The following is an 18,055-nucleotide window of genomic DNA, read 5'->3' as shown; positions in this document are numbered from 1 at the left end:
GCTGTCTCAGGATTTCCCTAATCTGGACATGTTTAAACATTTTTAAAAAGTGAAGTATAGTTGATTAACACCATTGTACCTATGTCCGCTGTACAGTAAAGTGACTCAGTTATACGCATGCTGTTGCTGCTGCTAAATCACTTCAGTCGTGTCTGACTCTGTGCGACCCCAGAGACGGCAGCCCACCAGGCTCCCCCGTCCCTGGGATTCTCCAGGCAAGAACACTGGAGCGGGTTGCCATTTCCTTTTCCAATGCATGCAAGTGAAAAGTGAAAGGGAAGTCGCTCAATCGTGTCTGACTCTTCGCCACCCCATGGACTGCAGCCCACCAGGCTCCTCCGTCCATGGGATTTGCCAGGCAAGAGTACTGGAGTGGGGTGCCATTGCCTTCTCCAAGTTATACACATATATACATTTAAAAAATATATTCTTTTCCTTTATAGTTTAATCACAGGATATCAAATATATCGGTAGTTCACTGTGCTATACAAAACGGCCTTGTTAGACAGCATTTCATTTAAATGCAGTCATACCATATGTGGACTTTTGTGTCTGGCTTCTTCAATTAGCATAATGTTTTCATTATCCGAAAAGTAGCAAGTGTCGCTACTCCATTCTTTATGGCTGAATAATATTTCATTCCATGGATATGTACCAACATTTTATGTGTATTTATATATCCGTTTATCAGTTGATAGATATTTGGCTGTTATGAATAATACTGCTATGAGTGTTCACGTATGAGTCTCTTTTAGTGGGATTGTAACTTTCCATTTCTCCCCTGTAGTGTCCTTAAGAGTAGAATTGCCGGGCCACATCATCACTCTATGTTTAATTATTTGAGGAACCACCAGACTGTTTTCCAAAGTAGCTGTGCCATTTTACATCCCCACCAGCAGTGTGTGAGGGTTGTCAGTATAATCTGCTTGTGTTCTCTGGTGTTTCCTGTAATGAGCTGCACCCGCAGACATGAGTTGCCACGCCGATAGCTTTTCCCTCCTTCTCAACGAACAGAGCCCCACATTTGTACATGTCAGCCCCAGGCAGTGGAGCCTGGCTGATCTCACCCATCATGATAATCCCACTCCTCACTGTCTCAGGAACAGCCCTGCGAGGGTGCTTTATGTACGGGCAGTGAAGTAAGTGAAGACCCATAGGGGGTTAAACAAAGCACCGTAGCTCTGTCCTCCCCTGGTTTCTGGGGAGCCCTGATGGGTGAAGTGCACCCAGTTAGTCCCCTGGAGGCAGGGAGGCCAGGCTATCATTGTCCCCACCCAGGCAGTCATTCTGGCATTTCTAGCTCTTCATCTGCAGGCAGAATGGCTCCGGGAGCCTGTGGACAGTCCACCGAGGAGCCCCAGGTGCAGCCAGGCCATTAGAAGCAAACACTTGAAAGCGGAGGAGAGGGGCCCAGAGAGGGGGAGGGGATCAGGGGATCGCCTGCCCCTCGTACCCACTTTCGGAGCTCCCTTTCAGCAGGGCCGCCCTCCCTGCCCCGAGACCTGGTTCTGGCCAATTAGATGTGAACAGAGACAGCTGCGGAGGAGTGGGCTGAGGGTGCTGCATCCAAACCAAGGGTGGTCTGCCCTGAATGCACAGATGCTGGCCCCTGCTCAGCCACCCCGTGTCCTTGCAGGAAAGGTCACGAGCATCGAAAAGATGCTCAGCTGATTCCTGCACACGCCTACCTCTAGATGTAAATGGGCTTGAAACCTAAGCCTGATTTGTTTAAGCCACAGTTAGGGATTGTTACTTCTCAATGGTTAGATAAGTTCAAGGTTCAGTCAGGGCCCTGTCTGGGGGTGGCAGGTGCTGGCTCTGGGTCCCTGAGGCCACCTGGGCGTCCACAGCTGTCTCCTGTAAGGCCCTCCTCACACCCAGAGCTTTCCCAGATAGCACCATGCTGGGAGGCTGGCTGGTCCTGGGGCAGAAGCAAGCATCTGGGTCACACATCTCGCCCTCGGTCCTGGCTCTAAGCTAGGGTTATGCTTACACACCTGCCAGGCGTGTGATAATAAAATCCCATTTTATTGCCTGGGAGAAGCTCAGTATGTGAAGATTTCTCCTTTACCATTTGGAAAGCTCACGTGCTTCTGTCTGGGGACTTGGGCGGGTCTTAGCAACCTCTTCTGTGCGAATATCCTTGCTGAGTCTGGGCACGGTCTGCAGGTGATGGTGGTGGTTCTCAGGCGGAAGGAAAGGGAGGCGGAACATGGGCGAGCACAGTGGGGAGGGCCGTCTGTTGCAGGTGGACAGGGCTCCCTCACGGCCTGGACAGGAAGGATGCCAGGCTCCCTGTGGGCCAAGACCCCCACTCCTTTGGGGACCCCCTGTTGAGGGCCTCGCCCCATTTCTCCCCGCTGCTGCTGTTTCCTCTCACAGGGCATTGTGTGTGTGTTGCTCAGTTGTGTCTGACTCTTTGTGACCCCCTGGGCTGTACCCCGCCAGATTCTCTGACCATGGAATTCTCCAGGCAAGAATACTGGAGCGGGTAGCCATTCCCTTCTCCGGGGGATCTTCCTGACCCAGGGATCGAACCCTGGACTCGTGCAATGCAGGCGGCTTCTTTACTGTCTGAGCCACCTGGCTGGAGTTTAAGACAGCCTTTCCCAGGAGCTCTTCCAGCTTAAGGGGACCACAGAGCTAAAGGATGGAGCCTTCATGGTGGACTTGCCGGGAGCTCAGCTCGATCGGTCCCCAAAGCACGCCCCACTCCAGAGCCAGTGCCTGCCCTGCCTCTGCTTCTCTCGTAGAATATGTGAGCTGGGTGCCCTCTATGTGCTGGCACCTGCCTTGGCTGCTCCCCTGCCTGGCTGTGGCCTGGCCTGGCCAGGTTTAGGAGGGAAACTTCAGGCCTGCAGGGACCTCCCCTGCCCATCAGACATGGTCCCTGCCTGCATGACACCTCCCCACGTGGGCGCCACTCTGCTGGGAGCGATGGACGGACACAGGGCATGATTTATAATCCTTTTCAGGGAATTACTGCTCCTAATGGGAAGCGCCAATTTGTGCTTCCCCAAGGTGGGAGGGCAAAATCAATTAATGGAGAGTCTAACGTGGCCAGGCCTGTTGGCAGAGTGTGGCCTGACATCCGGCAGTGATAAGGGACCTTCTGAGGCTGAACTAATAAGGAGATTGGAGGAAAAAAGAAGAAAAACAACCCTCCCCCCCACCGCAATCAATTTCATGTACAGTGGCCAGAGGATGCAGGGCAAACAGAGCAGCTGGATGTGGGTCTCTTTCCGTCTGAATGAGCCCGGAGGGCAGGGCAGGCCAGCTCGCCCAGCCGCCGTCCAACATTGGTATTTGCTCACGGAGTTTCTCGACAGGCGTGCATCTGCACAAATGAGAAAGGCACGGACCAGAGCTCAGGGGAGGGGCTGAGGCCCACCTGGCTCAGGTGCGTCCCCTGCAGGGGAAAGGGCAGGTGGAGCGCTCTGGTCTCAGGTCCTGCTGCCCTAACGGTGCCCACCTACATGGTGGCACATGGGGCCAGAGCCACAAGCCCGGCGTGTGGTTGTCTGGGCTCCTGGTGGTGTCCCCACTGTGAAGGGTGTGGGAGGCAGGCCGTATGGGTGAGTGCCCTGCTGGCCAGAGAGTCAGGGGAGGTTCCGCTGGGCTGTGTGGCCCCCAGGGTGTGGGGAAAGCCAAGGGGAAGGAGGCTGAAGATGGACAATCAGACAAGCCCACCTGTTACTGACCTCGTTCAGAAGATTCCATTGTTTACTGGGGCAGTGGGATTCATTTCTCATGAGAGATCGTTCCCTGAGCCCCAGTGTGTAGCAAGGTTGAGAGGGGGGCTCTAGTTGAAGTTGGGGGGACTCCCATTCTCATCAGCCCAGAGAGCTTGATGCAAGAGCCCCCTGCCATGACTCTCAAATAGATGTCCTTGCCTGAGTTGGATTGACCTTGGAGCAGACTCTGAGACCAGATGTGGGTGTGCATGGTTTATCTGGAAAGTGAGCCCAGGAAGGGATTCCGAGAGAGCGGGGAAGAGGGGCAGGGGAGAAACGTGGGCAGCCCCGCACATGTGATGGAGCAGGTGGCTGCTGTGGGCACCCAGGGGGGCACGACCTGTGTAGGGCTCACTCAGAGTTGTCCCACGGGGAGGAAGGAGGGTGGGGTGTTTAGCTCCCGACTCCCATCCCTACCAGCTGAGGGCTGATGGGGAGGTTACCTCCTGCACTGCCAGCCTGCCCGCACATAGGCGACTAGAGGGCTCACCTCACTAGTTTCTCTTCTCTTGGGGTTCCAGGTCTTGTAGTGCCTCTGGTCGCATGTCGGAAAACCCTTGTTTTATGTGTCTTGCCTCGTTTTCAGCCGCTTAGTGCAGGAGGCTGAATCAGGTCTCTGTTGCTCTATCGTGGCCAAAAGTGCCAGCTCCATACAACCTACTCTCACGTGCCTGCTTCCCTCCTAGCTCAGTCGGTAAAGAATCTGCCCGCAATGCAGGAGACACGGGTTCGATCCTGCATCGGGAAGATCCCCTGGAGAAGGAAATGGCAACTCACTCCAGTATTCTTGCTTGGAGAATCCCATGGGCAGAGGAACCTGGCGGGCTACAGTCCATGGGGTCGCAAGAGCTGGACACGACGGAGTGACTTTACTACTAGTGCATTTTATTTCTTGGTTGTGCTGGGCCTTCGCCGCTGTGTGTGGGCTTTCTCCAGCGGCAGTGAGTGGGGGCTACTCTTCCTTACGGTGCTCGAGCTTCTCGTCGCGGTGGCTTCTCTTGTGGCAGAGCACAGGTTCTAGGCACGGGCTTCGGTAGTCGAGGTGCGCGGCCTTAGTTGCTCTGTGGCATGTGGGATCTTCCCAGAGCAGGGAACAGACCCATGGCCGCTGTGTTGGCAGGCGTTATCTTAACCACTGGACCGGCACGGAAACCCCCGAGTGCCTTTTGATAGGCGGCATAGAAGGAAGGAAACAAATTCTGAGAAACTCTGGGTCTGTTCACATACGATCTCTGGGTTTCAATTCCTGTGGCTCTTGCTACAGTTAATGCTTCATAGCAAGTCAGAACCCCCACCCTGCCAAGTCTCAGTGGCTAATGACAGCCAGCATTTATTCTCAGGAGTATGGGTCCTCAGGTCAGCTAAGGCTCAGCAGACCTGGGTCACCTGATGGGGAATCCAGGCTCCAGTGCTGCGGGGCTCGACTCCAGGCTGAGGCCTGGGCCCAGGTTGGCTCGCTGCGTGTTCTGAGGTGTGGGCTCAAGGGGGCAGTGCCTGCCCAGGGCATGTTCTTGCCAAGCAGAGATCACCAGCCTGGCAAGAGGCAGGCCCAGCCAGGCGGCACATTTCACGCCTCTGCTTGTACCGTAACTGCCAATGTCCTCCCCACTAACCAAAGCAAGTCGCAGGGCCGAGCCCAAACTGAAGAGGGAAGGAGGCATACTCTGCCCTGATGAGGCCATGGCCAGTGCTTTGGATGCCTGTTTCTGTTACACAGCGGGTGAAGAATTAAGGCGAGTTATTCAGTCTACCCGGAGAAGGCAATGGCACCCCACTCCAGTACTCTTGCCTGGAAAATCTCATGGATGGAGGAATCTGGTAGGCTGCAGTCCATGGGGTCACGAAGAGTCGGACACGACTGAGCGACTTCCCTTTCACTTTTCACTTTCATGCATTGGAGAAGGAAATGGCAACCCACTCCAGTGTTCTTGCCTGGAGAATCCCAGGGACAGAGGAGCCTGGTAGGAGGCCGTCTGTGGGGTCCCACAGAGTCGGACACGACTGAAGCAACTTAGCAGCAGCAGCAGCATTCAGTCTACCACAGCTTCTCTGTTTTCTAACCACGGCTCCCCACCCCCACCCCGGGCCTTTCCAAGATCAGAGAGAGCCACATTCTAAGCCTCCCTTCTCCTAACACTTCCTGCCACGGGACTGGCAGAGCCAGTTCGGTCCTAGTAGGACCTGGGTGGGAAGTCACTGGCCAGGCCGCTTTCCGGAAGACGTTTTGGGAAAACTCCACATTTCGGCCTGGAGTGAACTCAGATACTCTGGACCTCTTCACGGCTGGCTCTCCAGAACCCGGTGCGGATTGCGGATGCCCGGTGCGGAAAGACCCTGCTGGAGGGTCTTTCCAGAACGTTTCCTCTGCTCCTCCCATTTGCAGGGCCCACAGGGCTGAGGGGAAGTTGCATCGGGGGAGGGGCCATCCATGTCAGAAGCCGGCCTCTGTGGGGAGGGGGCGACTTCAGGGGCTGTCTGTGTTCCTCTCGTCTTTTCCTCTCTGGTCAGCGACTGTTCTAGGAGGGGAGTTTGCGCTCTGCGTGGGGCCATGTCACACATCCCTGTCAACGAGGCCTTTGGGTCTGGGAGGTGACTTCTGGGCAGGAGCACTATAGTCCGCAGACGAACCAGTTCCAGAGGGCTGGGTACCCAGGTGTGCGGGGTACTTTGAGTCTGTTTCTGAGGGAGCCTGGCCCACTGCATGCCATCCTCGGGGCTCGTAAGAGAGAGAGTGAGAGAGAGAGAAAGAGCGTGTTTGTGCCCTGCGGGCTCCTGGGGAGGCTTCTAGAATCAGGCTGTGAGGGCAATTTGTGCCCCCTCACTGGTTCCGTGGACTTTCCCAAGGATTTGCCACATGCCACGTGGGCCCAGGGGAGGTCACGGGGGCCCAAGAAGCAGGAGCATGGCTCTGACTCTGTCACTCGTGAACTAAGGACATATTGCTGGGGACACAGTGACGGGCAGGACAAACAATCCCTTGTTGTGGGGCTTTTAGGCTTGGCGGTGGTGGGCTCTGAAGGCCATTAGAGAAGAAGCAAGCAGGGGATTCTCTGGCAGGCCAGTGGACGGCTTGCTCTCAATGCCGAGGACCTGGGTTCAAATCCTTGTTGGGGAACTGAGATCCCACAAGACGTGCACCATGGCCAATAAAGGGGAAAAAAGAAAAGCAAATAAAGATCTGAAATCTGTCAGGTAGTGATGAAAAGATAACAGAGTGACGGGATAGAGGGTGACCAGGGTGGGGGTGTCCCTCTAGTGGGCGTGATCAGGGAAAGCTGCCTGAGGAGGGGACCTCTGCCACTAACTGGCTGTATAATTAACAACCAGGACCTCCCGTTCACTTCATTTTTCTTTCTTTTTTAAAAATAATTTTATTCATTTATTTTTCGCTGTGCTGGCTCTTTGTTGCTACACGGACTTCTCTAGTTGCAGGGAGCCGGGGCTGCTCTCTAGTTGCGGTGCTGGGGCTTCTCACTGCGGTGGCTCCTCTTGTCGCGGGGCACAGGGGCTTCAGTAGCTGCGGCTCTGGGCTCTAGAGCAGAGGCTCAAGAGCTGTGGCTCACGGGCTTAGCGGCTCCTCGGCATGTGGGGTCTTCCTGGACCAGGGATGGATGGAACCTGTGTCTCCTGCATTGGCAGGTGGATTCTTTACCACTGAGCCACCAGGAAAGCTCCCCCCACTTCAGTTTTCTAATGTTATAAACAAGGGTGTGGGTCAGAGGAGCTCTGTCTAGCTTTGAAATGTAATCACCTAGCTTCTCTTGCATGATCCTGTTACCCAGACCTGAAAGGGTCCGGGGTGGGGGGTGGGTGGTGGGTGGGTGTGGAAACTGACTATGCCGTACTCTCTCTCTGCTCCCTCCCCAGGGCGACTCATGGGCCAGAGGTGACAGGGCGGTGGACAAGTGCTTTTATTCGGTTAGCTGAATTTCCAGGGTCCCTCCCTTCCCCCCGTCCACCCCACTTCAGCTGGCTTGGACCTACTGCCAGCGTCCTGAGGCGGGTGGCAGTCCCCACAAGGGCCTCTGAGGGGTGGCCCACCCTCCACTGGACCTGAGCCTGGAGTGCTGAGAGGGCTCCCTGAGACACGTTCCCCCATGGGAGCGGGGAGAATTGGCCCAAACCCTGCCGAGCCCCGAGGCATGGGGTGAAGGTGAGGCCCAAGGCGCCCACACTGCTCCTTGCGATTCTCAGCAGAGCTCCCGGGAGCCACCCACTGCCCTCCGGGTGCTGCCGTAGGGGTGGCTCCCTGGAGATGCAGCTGATTCAGGTGTCGCCCGTGGGTCATCTGGACCACGAGAGTGATGGTGCGGGGTCTGGCCTGAGAGGGCAGGGCTGGCCGTCCAGATGCCCTGCTGCTCTCCACTGCCTTGCCTATGGTCTGACCTGCTGTGAGGCTGCCCCAGCCATTCCGGGGCGTCTCACCCAGGGGCTGGGGCAGGGGAGTGGCGGGAAAATATTGGGTTGGCCGAGAAGTTCATTTGGAATTTTCCTGTATGATGTTACAGAAAAACCCATATGGACTTTTTGGCCAACCCCATAGCTAAAGATAGCCTATTATCATTTCTGCCTCCTTCTACCAGTATGAGCTTCCCTGCCACTGCGCTAGGATGGTACTGTTTCATGACCTCAAAGGCTTGTAGTCATCTGTGTGTAAGACCACAGCAAGGGTGAGCTAAAGCGCTCGTTCCACCCCTAGAACCCGGCGCTGCCTGGCTGCCCACGGCTCCAGCACCCACAGCAAGGACAGCACCGTAAGCCTGGCCCCAGCCCCACTGGCAGCATCCAGGGCTCCATCCTTAAAGAAACACAGCCTCCCGACTGGGATCCAGGTCACCAGTTGCTTCCAGCAGTCCACAGATCGCTGCTGGAGCTGAGCCCTTTGGAGTCCGTTCTTGCTGCCACAATGCACTGGGGTGCTTACTGGAAACCTAAAAGGAGACGGGTGGTCTCGGTTAGGCTCTGCTTGGGTCACGGACCTCTCGGATCACCCCCCGTGGGTGTCAGGTGGCGCGCCGCTCACGGCCTTACTCCCAGGGGGCTGTGTCTACTCCCCAAACACTGTAGGAAATGCCTGCCTGCTTTGCTCTTCGCAAAAGTCTCATCACCCCAAGCCAGGACCCACACTCACTTTCCTGCTCTGCGGTTTTCGCTGACACACCTGTTTCATTCTTGCAGATTCACTCCTTGCTTTTTGCCCCAGGTATTCATTATACTCCATGACGTTTCCTCCTGACCATGTGGCCCCATCTAGAAGCTTCCCATGGCGGGGCATGGAGAAAGGGTTCTCTGGCCTAAGAAGCATGACCCCTGGGTTCTAGCCAGGATGGTCCCCAACCCATGGTGTGACTTTGGGTAAAACATGCTTGTTCTCTGGGCCTCACTTTTCTCACTTCCAAATTGCTGGAGTAGACCAGGTACCTGGAAAAAGCCAAATAGCTAGTGTGGCTCCTTGCTTTGCAAAGCGGGGCCCACTGACCTGTGGGACGGGCATCTTCAGGAGCTTGTTAAGAGGTGTAGACTCTTGGGCCCCACTCAGACTCACTGGACCCAGAAAAGTATGAGAACTAATATGGGGGATATGCAGTTAATTTGCTCAAAGTTTGGCTACCATAATAAGAATTTTTGAAGATCCTTGGGTAAAGAACACGGTATTTTTTAAAAAACTGCATCAGACAGAGAGATGAGGCGGCTGCAGCATCCAGGTGTGGACGTGGATACCTGGCAGTAGGGGGTGTGGGCGTGGCCGGCTCGCTCTTCCGGAGGGGGAGTCGGTGATTCTCTGCGACGCAGAGGATGTGGGGTAACAGGGCGGAAGATGTTGAAAACAATTCAAGGCTGTGAACCCTGATCCCCAAATTTAGTTCTGTGTGCCAGATCTAGTTCCGTGGACTTCACTGTCTAACTCAATGGAGATGGTCCTTATTATTATTTTTTTTAATGTAAAAACTTTTATTTTTGGCTGCACTGGGTCTTCACTGCTCTGTGCGGGCTTTCTCTAGTTGTGCTGAGCGGGGGCTACTCTGTATTTGTGGTGTGTGGGCTTCTCATTATGCCGGCTTCTCTTGTTGCGGAGCACGGGCTCTGGGGGCGTGGGCTTCAGCAGTTGCGGCCCCGTGGGCTTAGTTGCTCCACAGCATGTGGGATCTTCCTGGACCAGGAATAGAACCTGTGTCCCCTGCACTGGCAGGTGGATTCTTAGCCACTGGACCACCAGGGAAGTCCTGAGATGTCCTTATTTATTTAAACAAAAATTATTTAATTTTTGGCTGCATTGGGTCATCATTGCTTCTGGACTTCTCTGTGGGGGCTCCTCTCTAGTTGCAGTGCGTGGGCTTCTCCTGCGGGGGCTTCTCCTGTTGCAGAGCACAGGCTCTAGGGTTCATGGGTGCAGTAGTTGCTGCTCCTGGGCTCTAGAGCACAGGCTCGTAGTTATGGTGCTTGGGCTTAGCTGCTCTGTGGCATGTGGGATAATCCTGGATCAGGGACGGAACCCACATCTCCGGCATTGGCAGGCAGATTCTTCACCACTGAGCCACCAGGGAAGCCCAGTCCTTATTTTTAAGACATTCCTGGCTGTCATAATTTGACTCCTAGACCAGGAAGAAAGTCAGACACACCAGAGCGTGGGAAGGTGATGTGTTCTAGTCACTCTGGACCCAAGGTTCCCCCAGCTCTGGTGCAGGTTGGAAAGGGCACCCTTACTGCTACTGCTAAGTCACTTCAGTCGTGTCGGACTCTGTGCGACCCCGTAGATGGCAGCCCACCAGGCTCCCCCGTCCCTGGGATTCTCCAGGCAAGAACACTGGAGTGGGTTGTCATTTCCTTCTCCAATGCATGAAAGTGAAAAGTGAAAGGGAAGTCGCTCAGTTGTGTCCGACCCTCAGCGACCCCATGGACTGCAGCCCACCAGGCTCCTCTGTCCATGGGATTTTCCAGGCAAGAGTACTGGAGTGGGGTGCCATTGCCTTCTCCCTAGGGCACCCTTAGAAATCCTCATACCCAGGCCACTCTCAGGATGGATTACATCAGAATCTGAATGGCCAGGCCCAAACCCGCTGCTTTCATCTCTCTGTCCCGAGAGTTGGCGAGGGCAGGTACTGGGGACCACGAGGCATGTGGCTGTGGACCAAGTCATGGGTCTGAGGCTTCTTCTGCACCACTGAGAAGCGTCCTGGGCCAGGATTCCTGGTAAGGAGCACAGAGCCGGAGCCAGCTCCCCACTAGGGCTGTCCCTGCTTCCCCGCCCCAGACACTTGCCTGCGGTGAGGACTGGGGGTGAGGGTGGGGCTGAGAAGAAAGGGCCCAGTGCTGGGCTCAGAGTGCACGATATTCAAAGACATAGCCTCTCACACAGATCGACCTCCATTCACAACAAATGTCCCGGTTCCCGTTCATTCTCTATGAACCTCATTTAAGTAATGGAGCTACCAGTCGAGGCTGGTGACTGTGGATTCCCAGGGTGGAGGGCACCGCTACACCATTGAAACCACCACCACACCTCACCGCGTTAGATCAGGTCTCAACACACAGGCCAGTTTCCCCGCTGATGGCTCCCTGGCGCTCAGCAGGTTACGAGGGAACTTTGTGGACCTTGTCTCAGGAGAGCTGCCCACCGGGGCAAAGGTGGAATCCGGACCTGACAGGGGTGACAGGGAGGCTGGAGGAGGTGAGCGGCCCAGGGTCGCCCAAGGCCGAGACGGACAGCCCTTATGTTCCGGTCTCTTCCTTCCCAAATCTGTGCTGTTTCCGTTTCCCTGGGAGGGCTCCTGATGGAAGGAGAGACCAGGGGCTTCTCAGAGCGGAAGTGCTGGGGCTAGGGGGACTGGGGGGCTTTGGGGGTTCTCCTCCTGGCTGGAGAAGAGGGCATTGTGGTCATGGGGGGTCACAGCAAACATCAAGGTTCCAGACAGACATTCTTCCAAACTCAGGGATTAAGGAAGATTCTAGAAAGGGGTTAATCTTATTTTCTCCACTCTCGAAGCCACTGTTGGCAGCTAGAAACAGCAGCTTTGACACCATGGATGACTAATGCCCCTTCCGGGGAAGATATACCTGTCCACGTGTGCCCCTGGCAGGGATTGGAACGCTCCACAGCTTCCCCAGGAATCCTAAATCAAACAGATTCATCCTGGCCCTTGGTGAAGCCTAAGAGCCGGCTAAATCACCCTTTCCGGGCTCTTGGTCCTTGGCTGACGGTCACAAATCCCCCATAATGAGCACTTGTGAAGGAGCACCGCCAGACAGCGCCACTGAATTAAGAGCAGAGGAGCCCAGGGCAGGGACGGGCAGTGTTTGCTTTGGCTGCGGAGGGGAGGGCAAGGTGCCTGGGCCCAGCCCATGTGTTTGCCCACAGGGAGGCCTGATAAGTGGGCTGTGTAGACAGCGCAGCATGGTGGACCCGGGCCATCTGCCGTGTGTCGGGGCGGGGGAGCCTGCACCTGCTGCTCTGCAGCCCCGACCTCGCCAGAGGGGGGCCCTTTGTCACCCTGTCTTCAGCTTCCCTGGGGCCCCGCGGTCACTAAGAACCTGGGATTATTTTCCTCCCCTTGGGGAATAAAAACTGAACCCTCGAACTTGTGTTTGTTTTGATGAATTACTTCCAGGCTGCCGTTTGTTTGGAGAACCAAGCTCCCCAGCTGCAGGGAGGGTGGAGGCTGAGGGAAAACACCCTCAGCAAGCTGGCTTTCCAGACGGCTCGGCCCAGCGGAGCGCGGGAGGCCTGGGTTCTCCTGGCTCTGCCATTGCAGTCGGGGGCGGTGGGTGGTGGGGGGCGTACCTCAGCTTCCTCTCCTGTCAAAAGGGGGGAATCACACTCGTGGTTCTGTGCGCCTTACAGGCATGTTGAGGGCACCACATGGAATAATGTTCATGAAGAAAACATAACTGGTAACCTGCTCTAAACATCATAATGAAAGCGCCCCAGCTGGACTTCCCTGGTGGCTCAGTGGCTAAGACTCCACGCTGCTCCCAATGCAGGGGGCCCGGGTTCGATCCCTGGTCAGGGAACTAGGATCGTGCATGTAAGCAACTAAGATTCCGTGTGCCACAATGGAAATGGACCATCCCGCGTGCTGCAACGAAGACCTGCTGCAGCCAAATAAAATAAATACATAAAAATAAATAGTTAAAAAAAAACAAACCCAAGAGTGCCCCAGTCTTTGACCCAGTTTCCTGCATCAGCCAGGCCTGGTGTCAGCGGGAAGATGCCCTCCTGCCATAGACCTTGGATGTCTGCCTTTTCTCTTTGGAGTGGGCTGGAGCGTCACATCGCTAATGTGTGAAACAAAAGCTGAGTAAATGGAACTTTAAAATATTGCTTATTTGTAGACTTTTGGATGGGACAAATGATGGTTGAATTTTATGAATTTGTTCTGGGGGGTGGGGGTGTCTCCTAGCTCCAAGAACAATGCTCCCTCCACTTACATCCTGGACATTATTCCGTCAACTTCCTCAAAGAATTTTCTCTTGCATTTTGGTCCTCTTTCCCACATCATAAAACCCCTTCCATTTTTCACCCCCTTCCTGGGCTGTTCCTTTCAGTGTATAAACAAATCTTCGTGACCCCCATGTGTCCGTGCAGGCGGCAGTAGGTCCGAGCCATCCAGACCTTCCCAGGAAGGTACTTCCCTGAGAACCACTGGCTCCTGGTCCTCCGTGGCCTGCACGACACTCTGTGGCCGGAGTGAGCTTTCCAAACCACTGGTCAGACGACATCACGCTATGGTTTCAATTCTTCCCTGAGTTCCCACCACTCGCTCCTGGAGTGGAAGCCAAGCCCAGGAGGCCTGTGGGGTCCCCCACCCCAGCTGTGCTAGTCTCTGTCCCACCCTGTGACCATGCTGAGTCCTTCCCCTCTGGGCCGGCCCCCTGCTGCTCCTCCCAGAGTGAGTGGAACCCTGGCCCCCAGAGCCACGAGGCTGCATCATCCTCACTCTCAGGCCTCAGTTTTGAGTCTCCCCCTTCCCCCCTCCCAGATAAAAGCATCTCTCTGGGGATCTCTATGCATCACGTATTCCAGCTACTTCGGAGCTCTCATTGGCACCGAGGATGATCTTATGTCTCTGGGATGTGTTCACAGTCTCTCTCCTTCCTTCCAGCCTGTCAAGGGCTTCAGTCTTGTTCACTGATACGGCCCCAGCACTGGTACAGTGCCCGGCATACAGAAGATGTCTAATAAACACAGTGCTCATTTACCGACTGGCTGTCTGGTATTGCTCTGTGTCTGATACGTATCATTAGAGTATTTGGGGGATGAGTGGGGGGGTGGGGGAGGGGGGGGCGTGGCTTGGAGAGTACTCAATCCGAATCCAAATTTTTCTAACCCTAACCCTAACCCTAACCCGTCTGGTGCCTTGTGGTCATGTGAAAGCGACGCTAAGCCAGACGAGTAGCCTTTGGATTACTGAGATGAGGCTAAGACTAAAAGGAGGGCTGGGGTCAGGGGCCCCGGATGGAGGCTGGTCCCACGGGTCTCCAGGGAGAGGGAAGAAGTCCTGTCCACGCAGGAGGGCAGGGGCCATGAGGAAGCGGGGGAGGCCAGTGACGGAGGCCAGGCTGGGCCTTCTCTTTCTCTTCCAGCTCCCGACACACTGCATATTTCTTCTCTGGCTGTTCCCATGTCCTCGGGCCTGGGCCTTCAAGTGGTGTTCACACCTACAACTTGCTGGCAAGAACCAGGCTCCAACAGAAGAGTAAGATTACGACCTGGATGTTGAACGAGCTCCAAGCCGTCAGTCAGCCCTTCCTGTTTGGAGCGGGCAGACGGAGGGGAGCTGGCTCTGGGGACAGGCGACCAGACATCATCCTAAAGACTGGGGATGGAGGGACTCTTTGCCAAGAGGCGCAGGCAGGGGTCCCTGGGCCGGCCATCCCCTTGGCCCGTCTCGGTGTGTCCGAGGCTGCCTTCTGGGGCTGTCTCCAGGAGGAGGCAGTGGTGGCAATGCAGGAGGTGACCTGAGGCCCTGCCCGAGGCTTTGGGAACCTGCAGAAGCTTCCTATTTCCTCAGCTCCCTGTTGTTCCAGCTTTCTCCACACCGCGCTCCCCCACCGCCACCAACCTAGGGCCTGACCATGACCTTGGCCCTGGAGGAGCTGCCGGGGAAGGGGCTCTTACCTGTCCTCTGCAGGATGTTATGTCTGGCCTTGATGAAGGCCAGGATGTCGGAGTCCGTCTGGCTGTCCCCTGTGAGAGGGACGGACGACACTGGCCTCTCTGGGATGCTGGGGACAATGACACACCACACTTTACCATGCTTGACCTTTGGCCCTGGGATTCACCTTTCCAGGGCACTTTTCCTTGCTCATAGCTGGATCTGCTCTCACCCCCGCTTCTCTGCAGCCTGTGCAGCAAGCCACCTGCACCCACGCGAGGCACGTGGCGCCTGGTCTTTTGGCTCAAACCCTGCGTGGCTTCTTATCAGCCTTGGGATGAAATTTGGACCCTTCCTGTGTGATCTAGGCTGCTCACTGCACTCCAGCCACCCTGTTTCTCTGATAGACCAGGCTCCTCCCGGCCTCTGGCCCTTCGCTTTGCCGTCTCCTCCTTCTGGGCTGCTCCGTCCCCAGACCTTCACAAGGCTGCACAAGCTTTCATCACCTCCTCCATCCCCTCACCCCCACCTCTCTGCCCAACCTCTAACTGACACAAACCAAGCCCATTCTAGGGTGGGCCTGCCTTCCTCAGCCCCTGGCTTAGGTGTTGTATCCTCTAGGACATGACCCCACTGCACCCCCACCCCCACCCCCACAGGAGGTGAGCGCAAGGCCCTGCCCGAGGCTTTGGGAACCTGCAGAAGCTTCCTGCTTCCTCAGCTCCTTGTTGTTCCAGTTGCCCCCTGGCCTCCCTGCCTTGGGCCTGACCATGATCTCGGCCCTGGAGGAGCTGCTTAGCTAGCCCTTAGCTAGTTGCTCCTGAGACAGAGGCAACTCTTTCCCCTTCTCTCCTTAAAAACAGAACCATACACTATTTAGCCCAGCAAGTTGCCACATTCAGAATACTACATTTCCCAGCCTTCTTTGCAGCTATGTGTGGTCAGGTGACTAGATTGTGGCCAATGAGATTTGGAAGAAGTGAGATTTCTTTTCCCCTTTAAAAAGGGAGAGATGCAAGGATCCTCTCCCTTCTCATTTTCCATGCAACCCCTAGACGTAAAATCCTCCTTGAGAAATTCAAACGAGGTGCTCTCCTGGCTCTGGCAAGCATGCGTCCTCACACCTGTCACTCCACAGGGAATGGACAGTATCCACTCCCTTAGAAGGTGGGGAGGATTATATGTAACAGAGGGTTGCTTATCACCTCATGCAATATTTGGTGTTCTGACTGCAGCTCCGCGAGAAGAGCTAGAGCAGGGGTGGGGCAGGGAGGCGGGGGCAGCTCTGCAATTGTGCCTTCTGTCCAGAGTGGGGGTGTAGGGGTGGAGTGGGGGGTGGTGGTGGGTGGAATTCACCCCTGGGCAGCCTGTGGAGAAGAGCAGGGCCTGCCGGGCGGAGCAGGGCTCGCGGGTAGTCTAGTCAGAGGGCACTGGAGACACGCACTGGGGGTAGGGGCCGCATCGGCTTTGCTCAGCCTGAGGCCAGGCCTATCCACTCCACCCCTTCCCACCTGGGGACTGTGCGTGGGGCTGGTGGGCTACATGGAACTGCCCTGGCCTGGCTCCTGTTCCTTTAGTGGCCCCAGGTACATCAATTTACAAGGACACATGGGCTTCCTGGGTGGTGCTAGTGCTAAAGAAGCCGCCTGCCAGGGCAGGAGACATAAGAGACGCAGGTTCAGTCCCTGGGTGGGGAAGATCCCCCGGAGGAGGGCATGGCAATCCACTCCGTTATTCTTGCCTGGAGAATCCCATGGACAGAGGAGCCGGGCAGGCTACAGTCCATGGGGTCACTAAGAGTCGGACATGACTGAAGCGACTTAGCACACATGCATATGAAGCAACTCAGGCTCCCCAGGTGGTGCTAGTGGTAAAGAACCCGTCCGCCAGTGCAGGAGACATAGAGATGTGGGTTTGATCCCTGGGTTGGCAAGATCCCTCGGAGGAGGGCATGGCAACCCACACCAGTATTCTTGTGTGGAGAATCCCATGGACGGAGGAGCCTGGTGGGCTACAGTCCATGGAGGCGCAAAGAGTCAGACATGACTGAAGCGACTTAGCATGCACGCACGCATGTGAAACAACTCTGTCTGCACGGGGCCCCAGTGACTCTGGGGACACTTCCTCAGCTCTGGGAGTTGGCATCTGTGAGAGATTCCAGGGAATTCCTGGGGTGCCAAGGTGGAGGCCTGCCCTGGGTTCCGTCTGTGAAGCCACTGCACTGAGGGGCTGCTGGGGCTGAGAGAAGCCGACTGGCGGTTTCAGCCCGCTGCACCCATGGCAGTGCTGTTGCAGGAGTCAGAGGGGGAGGAAGACCACAGACCTGTTCTCCATGGGGGCACCAGGGCTGCTCTGCTCCTGGCTGTGCAGGAGGGGGCCAGGTGAGGGCAGGATCTTCCTGGCGTACACATCACTATAAAGACAGATCAACAGGAGACAAATGTGTGGAAGGAGGTTTGCAGAGGAGAAATCTAGAGTTTATAGTTAGGAGCTGTATGGATTGATTGAGAGTTTGTGCCTTCTGAAAACTCATATGTGGGAATCGATTCCCCTGTGTGATGGTATCTGGAGGTGGGGCCCTTGTAAGGTAACTTGTTTGGATGAGATCATGAGTGTGGAGTCCCCAGCATAGGATTGGTGGCCTTATAAGAAGAGGAAGAGAAAGAAATCAGAGCTGTCCCTCTGCTGTGTGAGGACTCAGAGGAGACAGCCATCTGCAAAGCAGAAGGAGGTTCTCACCAGGAGCTGATCCCTCTGGACCTTCGCCTGGGACTTCCCAGCCTTCAGAACTGTGAGAAGTAAATAAATTCCTGTTGTCTAAGCTGCTTAGTCTATGGCTTCTCTTACGGCGGCCCAACCTGACTATGACAGATGCCAAGACTCCTCTGTTATGGATGATGATCAGTCCGTTCAAGCTGCTATAACAGAATGCCATGAATGGGATGGCTTCAACTACAGGAATTTATTTCTCACTGTTCTGGAGCTGGAGTTCTGAGGTCAAGGGATCTGCAAGGTCAGGTCAAGGCTGCCAAATTCTTGTGTCCTCACATGGTAGAGAGAGTGAGCTCTCTGGCCTCTTTTTATCAGGGCACAAATCCTCTTTATGAGGGCCCCGCTTTCATGACCTAAAGACTCATCTCCAAATACTATCACTTTGGAGGTCAGATGTCAACTTACGAGTTTTTGGAGGACACATACAGTTTATAACATTCTGCCCCTGACCCCACT

General features: G+C 55.5%; 1 protein-coding gene across 3 annotated transcripts in view; it reads right to left on the bottom strand.

The window, feature by feature from the left end:
- Positions 1 to 7,105: 7,105 nt before the first annotated feature.
- The window catches only part of KIF6 (kinesin family member 6), a 428,472-nt gene continuing 417,522 nt past the window's right edge, over positions 7,106 to 18,055 (bottom strand). Inside the window, exons 20-22 of one of the 3 annotated variants that reach the window (XM_070360917.1) lie at positions 17,151 to 17,240; positions 14,851 to 14,957; positions 7,106 to 8,665 (exon numbers count right to left, since the gene is read on the bottom strand). In XM_070360917.1, coding sequence (XP_070217018.1) covers positions 8,655 to 8,665; positions 14,851 to 14,957; positions 17,151 to 17,240 — 208 coding nt within the window. In that variant the 3' untranslated portion in view covers positions 7,106 to 8,654. The remainder of the gene's footprint in view (positions 8,666 to 14,850; positions 14,958 to 17,150; positions 17,241 to 18,055) is intronic. The other 2 variants (XM_070360916.1, XM_070360918.1) reach the window with 2 other exon arrangements.

This window comes from Bos mutus, chromosome 23 (assembly GCF_027580195.1).
Source record: "Bos mutus isolate GX-2022 chromosome 23, NWIPB_WYAK_1.1, whole genome shotgun sequence".
Classification (NCBI taxonomy): domain Eukaryota; kingdom Metazoa; phylum Chordata; class Mammalia; order Artiodactyla; family Bovidae; genus Bos; species Bos mutus.
Note: the sequence above shows the minus strand (reverse complement) of the source record. Positions and strands in the feature narration are given on the sequence as shown.